Source organism: Geotrypetes seraphini, chromosome 8 (assembly GCF_902459505.1).
Source record: "Geotrypetes seraphini chromosome 8, aGeoSer1.1, whole genome shotgun sequence".
Taxonomy (NCBI): Eukaryota; Metazoa; Chordata; class Amphibia; order Gymnophiona; family Dermophiidae; genus Geotrypetes; species Geotrypetes seraphini.
The window spans coordinates 132,791,052-132,803,234 of NC_047091.1; the positions used below are offsets into that span (position 1 = coordinate 132,791,052).

The 12,183-nt window shown below is 40.2% G+C and overlaps 1 protein-coding gene across 1 annotated transcript in view; it reads right to left on the minus strand.

Moving 5' to 3' along the window:
• Window positions 1–552: 552 nt before the first annotated feature.
• Window positions 553–12,183, minus strand: part of LOC117365091 (solute carrier family 2, facilitated glucose transporter member 11-like) — a 38,085-nt gene continuing 26,454 nt past the window's right edge. The window contains exons 6-12 of the mRNA XM_033955041.1: window positions 11,874–12,022; window positions 10,221–10,408; window positions 9,388–9,498; window positions 9,190–9,291; window positions 6,883–6,958; window positions 5,017–5,144; window positions 553–1,226 (exon numbers count right to left, since the gene is read on the minus strand). Of these exons, the coding sequence (XP_033810932.1) occupies window positions 1,023–1,226; window positions 5,017–5,144; window positions 6,883–6,958; window positions 9,190–9,291; window positions 9,388–9,498; window positions 10,221–10,408; window positions 11,874–12,022 (958 nt within the window). The 3' untranslated portion in view covers window positions 553–1,022. The remainder of the gene's footprint in view (window positions 1,227–5,016; window positions 5,145–6,882; window positions 6,959–9,189; window positions 9,292–9,387; window positions 9,499–10,220; window positions 10,409–11,873; window positions 12,023–12,183) is intronic.

Below are 12,183 nucleotides of genomic sequence, written 5' to 3' on the forward strand. Positions count from 1 at the left end.
AGGTCTATCTTTTGCCGCTTAGTCCACAACTCAAAAATTCAGCCTCTCCAGCAGATCTAATAAAACCCCAACATGAGATGCATTTAATAAGCAGTTGACAGAAGGTAGTACTGAAATAATAATAAAAAAAATACAGGAACTATTCATCATCCACATTTGCCATCAGTTTTATGTCCTTTTGCAAGGTCAACATGAAAAATCAGACCAATATCTGATGTATAGAAACAGTAATACCTAATGTGGGGAACAGTTTATATATCAGCCCATGGGACAAAACGTAACTGACCAGATTTTAGCTGTCTGTTGGATTTGTAAAGAGAAAGAGAGAGAGGAGCCAAAGTTGACCCCCAAGGCAGGGCCAGTGAAATGGTATTAGGTGCCATAAACAAACCTTCAACCTTGCACCCTTGCTAGGGTTACCAGATTTTGCATCTGGTAAAGGAGGACATGTGGCTCTGTCCTGTTCCGCCCTCGGCTCCGCCCTGTTCCGCCCCTAGGTCCACCCCATTCCCACCCAGCCCCGCCCTGTCCCGCCTCCCAACCCCAGCCCCATGCAAACCTCGTCTATTCAGGCCGGGTCTGGAATGCATCTGTGCATGTGCAGATGTGACGTGATCTTGTGCAATCATGAAATCTGAGAACGTGTTCACTACTCAGGTTTTCAGCCGAGGGTGGCATTTTGCCGAGTAATCACCAAGTCTCAAGAAAGAGGTCCTTCTGGGGTTTTATACCCTGATGCTCACAAAAATGCAGCACCATAGATTATTCCCAATAAATGTGCCCCTCTAGTTCTCCATAGTCCTGCATTAAAAATGTGATAAGTTAGTTCTGAGCAGAGCTAAAAAAAAATAAATAAAAAATGAAGGGCCATAACCAATAAGGGCTCCAGTGCCAGTAATTCTCCTTCTGCACCACAGATCAAGAGTTAAACACCGCCAGTCACATGAAAAAAAGTAGTGCATCGCTTGGATCTTAATGAGTGCTCATCCCAACTGCTCAGTCTGTCCTTCAGATATTTCCATTTAGAATCTGGTAACAAAGATCACATTGCTGTCTGTCTGTTTGTCAGTCTTTTTCTTGATCCCTCCAAAGTTCAAACGCTGAAACTCTTCCATGATCTCCAGTATGCTCTTGCCTTTGGTTTCTGGCACAAACAGGAAAACCAAAATAGCCATAACGAGGCAATACACCAAAAAGAAGATGAAGCAGAACGAGCCAAGGCCTTGCTGGAAAAAAAAAAGCAGTGAGAAGTTACAGTGAGAGGAGATATTTCATAGCCAACTTTCACCCCAACCCCACCCAAACCCTGTCTCTTCGGGGCCATGTCTGGAGGGCATCTGCTCGTGCGCAGATGTGACATGATGTCACACGCATGTGCGTGATGTCATCGTGCCACATCTGCACATGCACTTATACCGTCCAAATGCGGTCCTGAGCTCAATGTTTTTCTAAACCCGGACAAAGTGCCAGGTTTTGAAAACCCGTCCCAATACCTGGACAGTCCTCTAAAAAGAGGACATGTCCGGGTAAATCCTGACGTCTAAGCTAGTGCATGCCTACAGTAATTCCATTACATCTTTTTTACCCTTTAACATTACTTTTCCAACTGTACCTGCCATTCCCAATTCTATTGTAAACCATAACATTACTTCTCAGCGTGGGCTGAAATTATTCTCCCAGTTCCCCGAGTCCATGAGACAGAGGCTACATTTCTTTACAAGCAACAAAACTGTACATTATTTTTCTCCTTGTTCTGAGTTACTACCTCAAGAAAGATTTGCTTAAGAATCGAGAGTCCATTCTGATAATGTTTTATACTTATAGTACTGGGTTTAAACTTCGTGCTAATCACTCAGGGAGGGAGGTAACGGAACAGTGATAAGGCTTCTGAAACATGTTACCTGCCCTGTGCCTTATTCTATAACATGGAAATCTAAATTTCAAAGGGTATAACTCCAAAAGGAGTGTGGCCATGGGAGGGGCATAGATGGGCCACACCTTATGGCCATCAGTTGGGCATGAGCACTTACATCAACCTTTGCTAGATGTTCAAGTTTCAAGTTTCAAGTTTATTATTATTTCTTGATTAATCGCTTTCTCTAATTCAAAGCGATGTACAAATCAAATTTAATTAAAAGAAAACAAACAAACAAACAAAACAAACTGTTGGGAATCATAATGCTTACAAAGGTTAAAACTTATTATACTACATTGGGTAAAAATAGGGTTATAAAATACATTCGTTATATAAAAGATTAAACATAGGAAAACACATTAGGAGAAACAATAAATAAAAAATCAAGAGTTAAAAGCGTCATTAAAAAGAAATGTTTTTAATAGTGATTTAAATTTTACCAAATCTTGATCGTTCCGTATAAAAATTGGAAGAGCATTCCAGGTTTGAGGGGCTGTTACGGAAAATATAAATTGCCGTCTAGTATTAATCAATTTCAATGAAGGTACTGTTAATAGGTTTTGATCAATTGATCTTAATGTTCTAATTGGATGGTAAGGTATTAAAAGTTTATGAATAAAAGCAGGTGTCTTATATAGTAGTGTTTTAAATGTAAGTAAACAGATTTTATAAGTTATTCTATGGATGACAGGGAGCCAATGTGCCTTTTCTAGTAGGGGAGTGACATGATCAAATTTTTTAGATTTAGTAATAAGTTTTATAGAGACATTCTGTATAATTTGTAAACGTTTAATTTCATTTAATGCAATACCTCTAAAAAGAGAATTACAATAATCTATTTTTGATATGACTAATGAGTGGATAAGGATATTTAAAGATTGTGCATTCAGAATGCTCACACCCCAAAGTTAGGCGTGAAATGCGTGCTGTTCGTTTTCCACAGAGGTCATTCTGTTCAAGTTTCAAGTTTCAAGTTTAATAAGTTTTTGATTAATCGCTTCATCTAAATTCGAAGCGATGTACAATATAATAAAATACAATGTTAAAACAGAGTCATAGAGGATGATACTAACAAGGTTAAAAAAACAAATTTGACGAAACAGGAGACAAGAGGAAAGTATGGGGAAAAAGTTACATTTTAAATAAAAAGGATAAACATAAAGGGAAAGCACATAAGGGAGGGATAATGATAATAATTAAAAAAGATAAAATTTAGTAGGAGAATAAAATTGAAAATGAGACTTGAGAGAAAGCTTTATGAAATTCTCGTGATTATTTTAAAAAAAAAAAACCACGTTAGAAGCATAGTTAGTTTAAGAATGCATCATTAAACAGGAATGTTTTAAGTTTACATTTAAATTTCCCTAAATTAGATTCTTCCCTTATAAAGCTCGGTAGAGAATTCCATGTCTGGGGTGCAGTGACTGAAAAGATAAATTGACGACGCGTATTTATTATTTTTAGCGATGGAATCGTTAGAAGATGCTGTGCGGCAGATCTTAAAGTTCTATTAGCTGTATAAGGGATAAGCAGTTTGTGAATGAAAGCCGGTGTTTTATAGAGGAGTGATTTAAAGGTGAGCAAGCAAAGTTTATATATTATTCGATGACCCACCGGAAGCCAATGGGCTTCCTTAAGGAGCGGCGTTACGTGATCGAATTTTTTTGCTTTAAAGATAAGTTTGATGGAGGTATTTTGTATTATCTGTAAGCGTTTTATTTCCTTTTGTGCTATACCTTTGAAGAGGGCATTACAGTAATCTATCTTTGAAATGACAAGTGAATGAATGAGGATATTAAGAGAGTTGGCATTAAGGAACTGTGATACAGAGCGGATTTGTCGAAGCCTGAAGAATGAGGACTTTATAACATTACTAATATGGTCATGGAAGGAGAGAGAATGATCAAAAGTGACTCCGAGTATTTTAATATTGTTTACCTCTTGTAAAGGATGACCCTTAATAGAAATTGGGAGGCTTAGTTTGGGGTTATCCTTCCAGGGAAAAAGTAGTACATTAGATTTTGAAATGTTCAATGCAAGTTTATTATTGTTTAACCAATTATGTATTTGTTCTAATTTTGTATTGATTACTGATATGTCAGAAGGATTATTGGTATCAATGGGGTGCAGAAGTTGGATATCGTCGGCATAAGCGAAGACATTAAAGCCGATAGATTGACATAAAGTTAACAAAGGAGCAAGAAATATGTTAAATAGAAGAGGAGAAAGTATAGAACCTTGAGGGACACCGTTTGAAGAGGGGAAAGTATTGGAAGTTGAATTATTGAAAAAAACAGATGAAGAACGATCAGAAAAGTAAGAGTGAAACCAAGATAGAACTTGGTCTGTGATACCAATTGACTGGAGCCGATACAGAATGCTAGCAATGTGGATCATCCTGTTGCACTTTGGGCGCCATTTATTGAAATTCCTCCAAATGGACTATACTGTCCAAATACATTGTAAAAAAAACCTCTCTCGATCACAAGGGCTTCGATCTAAAGGAGTTAGTGAAATCTGCAGATGGCTTACTATATTGTTGGCTACAGGCTTTTATTATTATACTGTATGTGTCATAATCCAAGAAAAGGGACCAAGTCTTAGAAATTGAGTTATTCAGCTGGGTAAGTAATCAAGAAGATGCTGATTCAAATGCAACAAACCGCATCTTTCTATCATTTCATTTGCCTGAGATATACCATTTCAATGAACAATATAATTCAACAAATAAATAGAACCCAAGCGACATTGTTGCTTCGTTTCTTCAGTGAACATGCACTTGATACCTTTTCTTAGATTGCGACACATAATAGTGACTAGTAGTAGCAAATAAAGACCAAAATGGCCCAACCAGTCTGTCCGGTAGTTTGGGTGCAATTACTGCTCCATGCAGTTTAAACCCCACCCCTCCACCATGCCTCTGTATATGATTCCATTTAATTCTCCACAAAAGAAACCAATCCATCCCCACTGGCAGTGTCGGCACTCCCTCATATTATAGTAAGGGACTCATATTCTGTACTCCTTCCATGCTCATGAAGTCAATGGCGCTGACCTCTGAGCCGGCCCTTCTTTCACTTTCTACCGAAAAAACAACTTACCACCATGAAGGGGAAAACAAATCCTAAAACGATAAGACCAAGCCAGTTCATAACGCCGCAGAGGACAAAAGCTGCAGGTCTGTAGGACTGATTAAAGATCTCTGTTACCAATAGGCAGCACACACCAGCTGCAAAAACAGAAATGGGAGAAATTCAAACAATGATATTGTGAGAATCAGCTTTATATTTGTTATTGACCAATTGTTACTTAAGAAGTAATGTTACATCACTGTAATCTCCCATGTGAGGTGTGTGGAGTGTCCAGAACAACCTAAAGTTGGAAAAATTGTACGAATTGAACTTTTTCCCATGTATTTGATTGTGCTTGATCAGAAAATAATTTTTTAACATTTTAAAGCCCATTCTGGGGTCGCTCAAAGCCACTGATTACATAAAGCTCTGTTTTTCTTAAAATCTGCTATTATTTTTGCTTAATGGAGCAAATTTCTTGGTAATATAGCTATAATTTTTGTTTTCACACTCGGCAATGATACATTGATAACAAGACATTTTTTATGCAAAATATCTAGCAGTATTTTATTAAATAAAGCTTCAATATGTGCACTTTATTGTGTAAAATAACAGAAATATAACATACTTCACCAATAGTTAAACACATAGGGCTCCTTTTATCAAGCCGCGCTAGCGGGGTTAACGCGCGTGACATTTCATCATGCACTAACCCTTGCGCTGGCCAAAAACTACTGCCTGCTCAAGAGGAGGCGGTAGAGGCTAGCACGGCCGGTGGTTTAACGTGCGCTATTACGAGTGTTAAACCGTTAGTGTGGCTTGATAAAAGGAGCCCATACGCTTTGGTGTAGTCATCTACCAATAGCATTCCAAACAGTCAAGCATTCAATGTCTTTTTGAGATAGTCAGGATAAAGCTTGCTAGGCTGTTCAGCTCCCTACAACAAAGTCTCACACTGCACTGGGTCTATGGTGATGCCAGGGGCAAAGTTAGTTATCAGTTTAACATCTCACTCGGCTGTGTTGTTAACCATCTTTACTGTGTTGACAAACTGTTCAGTGTTATGGAAGTTTGGATCTTGTCCACTGGCTTTGCCAACAGAAAATGTGATTCATGTCTACCAAAGTCTCCCAGTGACTTCAAGAAGACATTGAATGCTTGAGTGTTTGGAACGCCATTGGTAGATGACTACACCAAAGTGTACGTGTTTAGCTATTAGTGAAGTGTGTTAAATTGCTGTTATTTTCCACAATAAAGTGCAGATATGGAAGGTTCATTTAGTAGAATACTGCTAGATTAGCTATAATACTAAGACATTTGCTCCATTAAGCAAAAAATAATAGTAAATTTAAGAAAACTGAGCTTTATGTAATCAGTGACTTTGAGAAACCCAATCAAATTCATGGGAAAAACTTCAATTCACACAGTTTTTCCAACTTTAGTTTTTTTGGACAACCCTAGTGGAGTGTGGTAGAAATTTGGGAGAAGGTAGGTAGAAGGGGAGGTGCCGTCTCCTAGAGCAGTGGTTCCCAACCTTGTCCTGGAGGACCATCAGGCCAATCGGGTTTTCAGGCTAGCCCTATTGAATATGCATGAAGCAGATTTGCATGCCTGTCACTTCCATTATATGCAAATCTCTCTCATGCATATTCATTAGAGCTAGCCTGAAAACCCGATTGGCCTGGTGGTCCTCCAGGACAGGGTTGGGAACCACCGTCCTAGAGCCTCAGGTTTTCTGAGAAAAAATATTTTCTTGGAACCATAGTCAGAAAAATGGTTAATGTTCTGCTAAGTCCATTACTTTCACTAAGAGTATGGTATACATTACTTTTTAAAACCAACATATCTTTTCTTAATCAAACAATTTAAAAAATGAAAAGACTTTCAGATACTAACCTGGGCCTATCCCATAGCTCAGGAGAAGGATGAAGATAAGTATGGTAGAGAAGTATGGCATCCAAGAGTAGACACTCTGTGGAAAAAGATTTCCAGTAAAATTAGCTGCTCTTGACAGAGAAGGAAGAATCTTATTCTGCTCCTTGAGTCATAGATTCAGTTCTGGATTCCAAAAATTTCTGCAGGGGCACATTGTCACATCTCCTGTCCTTCTCAGCCCTGAATTAGAAATCTAGGAACTGCACTGCTGCCTGATTGCAGATTGTGGGTTCTTAGATCAGTATAAATCTATATCTAGAAGTGATGTTGCACAAGAGCTACTGGGAACATATCAGTACCTCCCTCAGTTTTGGAATGGGACATGGGCTTCTGGCAATGAAAGGTGTATATATGCCCACATTCTCTTTAGGAAGTCTAGCAAACACATGTATCAGGAGGGAACTTTTCTGCTTTTGTATAGAATCAATCATGGAAAAGATCACTGTCAGGTTTGTTAGTGGCCCCCACAATATATGGTTGGTGGGGTCACTTGAGAGGCGCCCTTACAAACGCCAGGTCCCAGGTTCAGTTCCCTCACAAATGACTCACCAGGAAGTAGAATCAAAGAGGCACAGCCAGAGGTGATTGCATAAAGAAAATATTATAGAAATAGGCTTACAGAAAAGTAGTATTCATAGGCATTACAATTAAGTAGAGAGCAAAGCAGTTTCCCTGCCTTACATAGTTCAGAGGAAAAGAGAGACATAGAAGCTTGCAGTTCTAGGGAGAGCCAGACAGAGAGAGAGAGAGAGAAAGGGGGATGGGGTGATAGTCTAAGTTTCGGGTTTCAGAGATCGGCCAGAGAGAGAGAGAGAAAGAAAGAAAGAACAAGAGAGCCAAGACCAAGAGCCAAGAGATAGATAGATAGATTGATAGATTTTTGTGTGTTGCAGAGAGGAGGCTTTTATAGCTTGGAATCTTATTCTGTGTATAGAAACTATTGTATGTCCCAGTATCTTTCTGTTTAGAATTTGTAAACTGTTTGAAACAATGGTTTAAGGAGGGTGTGATACTTGTAGGCATGGTAGATGGGATTAGTCTCTGGCTTCTTTGTCCCATTCAAGCAGCCTATCTTCTTGATCTGTGCACCTGGACCCATTGTCCTAAGCACCCTCTTAATCAGACATTAACACCTTTTAGCTAATCATGATTCAATCAGGGCTACTTAAAACAGTCTCCCTGCCCTCAGGGTCTATCTGCATTCACATGCCAGAGTCAGATTGATATAATTTCCCATAGGCCTTCGCTGACATAAGTAATGCCAACTAAAAATGCTGAATGGTAGCGATAGCTATGCTGACAATCACGTTCAGAGCTATTTACCATGGCAGAAACTGCCATTCTCTGGCCAGCTGAAAGTATGTGAGGCTTTTCATGTATGTGCACTATTTGCCACATTGTACAGAGCCATTTTCAGAGGTGTGTTTATGTGGAGGAGGAATATAACGTAGAGAATGACACGGTGACAGAATTTATCACTGTTCCCGAACCTGTAGATAACCGCGGGAAACCATACCATATGGTTCTTTAGTGTCTATCTCAACCTCAGTCCTTCTACACAAGTATTCTTCAGTGCAAGGCTTGAGGGTCAGTGGTTGTGCTCATTCATACTCTGATTCTTATGTGAACCTAGTATAGGATAATGAACCCATTGTGACATCACTGATGAGGCTAGCTCTTAGGCATTGGTGGAATGAGGAATTATGACATCACAATATCTGCTCTGGATACCAGAGACTGTCATTCTCAACCTCAGTCCTTCTACACCATCATTCTTCAATGCAAGGCTTGAGGAACAGTGGTTGTGCCCATTCATACTCTGATTCTTCCCTCTCTCCTTTAAAAATGGCATAGGGATGGTTTCCCACCGTTATCCGCGGGGTCGGTAATAGTGATGAATTCTCTACATGTAGACCAGATTTACCCATGCACACATGATGATCTCCCTCTCACAAAGACCAGGACTGGCTGCTGTTGGAATCAGGATACTGGGCTATAAGGACCATCAGTCTAACTCAATATGTCTATTTTGTACTTATGTACACAGATGCTTTTAATCTAAGTGCAAAAAGAAAACTACCTTGCGTTTCTTTCATTTTGAAAATTAGTGTCAAGTACATTGATTAAAAGCGCCCATATACTTAAAAATGACCCTCAAGATGTCCAGTACAGCCAGTGGCATGTGACTAGTAAACCATATCTTTTACACATAGGACTTGTCCTTTGGGGATGGAGGGGCCATAATTCACCTAAGAGAATGAATCCTACCTGCAGTGAAAGGGAGACTGTGAGAGCTCCTAAAACCAAGCTGAGAATGCTGTAGCCCATCCAGAGAAGAGTCTTCCTCCCTACACGTTCAATCATGTACCCCTACAAGCCAAAAAGAAGAACAGTTAACTGAAAGAAGCTTTTCAGTGAGGCATGGAAGAGATGCACAAGCAGATCGGAAGGGCTGGTGGTACTCACACAAAGGGCTATGGTAAAGATCTCAGTTATGCCCAATCCAAGGGATACATAGCGAATCTGATCACTAGGGATTCCAGCACTGAAGAAAATATCATAAGTATAGAAATACACCTAGGAAGACAGCAAAGAGATTCTTAAGTTGCACACATTAGATCATGCAAGCACTGTTTCCTGTAAGCTGAGCGGGATTCCTCCACCTACAGTCCTGCCAGTGGGTGGCGCTGTTTCAGTATCACATTTTCAAAAATGAGGGGCAAGCAAGCTCTCCAGGACTCCAAGGAACCTGCATGTTCTTAGTGATTGATAACACTAGAGTTACCATATGTCTTTTTAGAGAACTGTCTGGGTGTTCAGATGGACTTTCCAAAACCCGGTAATTTGTCTGGGTTTTGGAAAGCTCCAACCTCCGGCCGTACCTGGAGGGCCTCTGAGCATGCGCAGATGACATCACACGCTCTCCAGACATGGCCTGGAAGTTGGAAAAGAAAGACAAGGCTTTGTGGGATTGGGGCCAGGGACATAACAGGGAAGGGCTGCAGGCAGAACAAGGCAGGGCTGGAGACGGAATGGGGTGGGGCCATGTGTCCGGGTTTCTATGTCAGAAAATCTGGTAACCCTAGATAACACAATATTGAAACACCACATCTCACTGGCAGCAGTGCAGTTGGAGAACTCCCACTGAACTTAGATGGAACAGTGCATGCAACTTGAATATTTCCTTCCCTACATGCACTGGCATAGTTCTGACATTAAATAAACTCTGTTCTTGTTTCACTAAACTCTGTCTTATTGGTATGCTCTCCAATATCAAAAACAACCATTGGAAAAATTACCACACTGATGCCAGCAAGTTGAAGACAGCCATAGACCAGTAGGAGGATGAGGAACTGCCGGCGCACAGCCCGATGGCATACTAGCTCCATGACACTTTTTGCTTTCTCCCCGTTGATAGCTGTCTTTTCCGCTAACATCTCATCCATCTCAGCTTTGTGGTCTTTGTCCCCCCAGAGCTTCTTCATGGCTAGCAGAAAATAGGAGGGTGTAGATAGATACAGAGATGAGTGATGTGCTGACCATGTCCTCCCCTGATCCTATATGGAACCCCCTTTAAGCTTGGGCCCCTGACTTAACTCCAGTTAATGCGGGGTGTTATTGTTTGCTTCTATGTATATCTTAAAAGACACTATACAAGAGGCAGTAACAGTCAATAGGTTTCCAGAGAGAACTCCGAGGGTAACCACTCGTGAGAAGAATAAATACTCAATGATTCATTAAATAATAATAAAGATAATACAGATTTTTTTTGTGAAATGGGGTATCCTCAGTGTGGGGGGTCTGCGAACGGAGGAAAAACCTCCAGCGCAGAAAACAACTAGATTGGGGCAGCAAACCCCTACCAGCACACCATCATTGGATACCTCATGTGTGCATAAATAATACAGTGAAAGCAAAAGTGAAAAATAAGTGATAAATCATTTAATTGTCACATAAGTGGAATCACACGGAGAACACTCTGAAAACCCCCAGCCAACTCCCAAAATAAACTTGAGTTTGAACTGCCTCTGTAATTAGAGTTTAAACTGCCTCTGTAATTGGAAGGCAGAAATGCAGCAAACATCTCCAGCAAACTGGATATAAGTGAGGTCAAGGATTTAATAGCCGTCAAAGGCATCACAGAAACATTTTGACTGTACAGGCAAACTGAGCAACCTAGAAGATCCACACGAGGAGATAATCTAAGACCAACTACCGGTAATCCACAGAACAGACAAAATGTGGAAGTTTAACTATTATATTTTAAATTGTAATTCACTGGAATTGACTAGTTTATATTCTTATTAATATCCACCTAGAACTGCAAGGCGGAATAGAAATAAATAAATGTAATGTATTAGGTATATGTTAAATCTTACTCTGTCTTCATTCTCAGCTTCCAGAGGTTCACAGCTCAGACATATGAAAGATACAGAAATGAGTCCTGCCTCTCCTTAGTAGGGGATACAAAGCCTTTGCTATCATATTCTCCCTCCTAAGATTCTTCCCTGGAACTAGCCAAATATCTGGAAATATTCAGCCCACATTCTCACACACACTCTTATGTGAACACTGACATACTGTGTATACACACATGTGTTTGCTCTCACACCTACAATCTCCTACTGCTTGTGCACAATGACATACACATACCACATTCTTACATGTTTTCACTCTCATACACACACACACTCACATTCTCATGTGCACACTGACATTCACTTACTCACTTACACACACACATATGAGCATTGGCACTGTTGTTTCATAGTTTCTCCTTATTTCAAGTAGAGGTTTTTCTTTGTTTCCTGACGATATCAAGTAACCACTATATTTCTTGTTGTTCAGAATTTATACTCCCTGACAGAAGGCAGAGGCCCAGCACTTTTCTCTCATTCCCTCTCTCTTTTCTGTAGCTGGTGGTGCTAATTTTTCTAGAATGGTCTCCTCACCTTTTATGCAGCCTTCCTTGTCTCCCTTGTCAATGAGGAGGTATCGTGGAGGATCCGGGAAGAACGGCAGGGTGACCAGCTGCAGCAGAGCAGGGACCGCACTGCTGGCCATGATCAAGGGCCACAAGGCTTCAGAACCCAGGAGCTCACTGGACATCGATAGAGACATAACAGACATTCAGCATTCATTAGACCAAAAAAGAAAGAATAAATGTGTGTGTGTATGTGTGTAAGTGTACTGTATAGGCGAGAGAGACAAAACAAAATGTGTGTCTATGCATGTCCATTGAACAAATGCCTTTACTTTGTG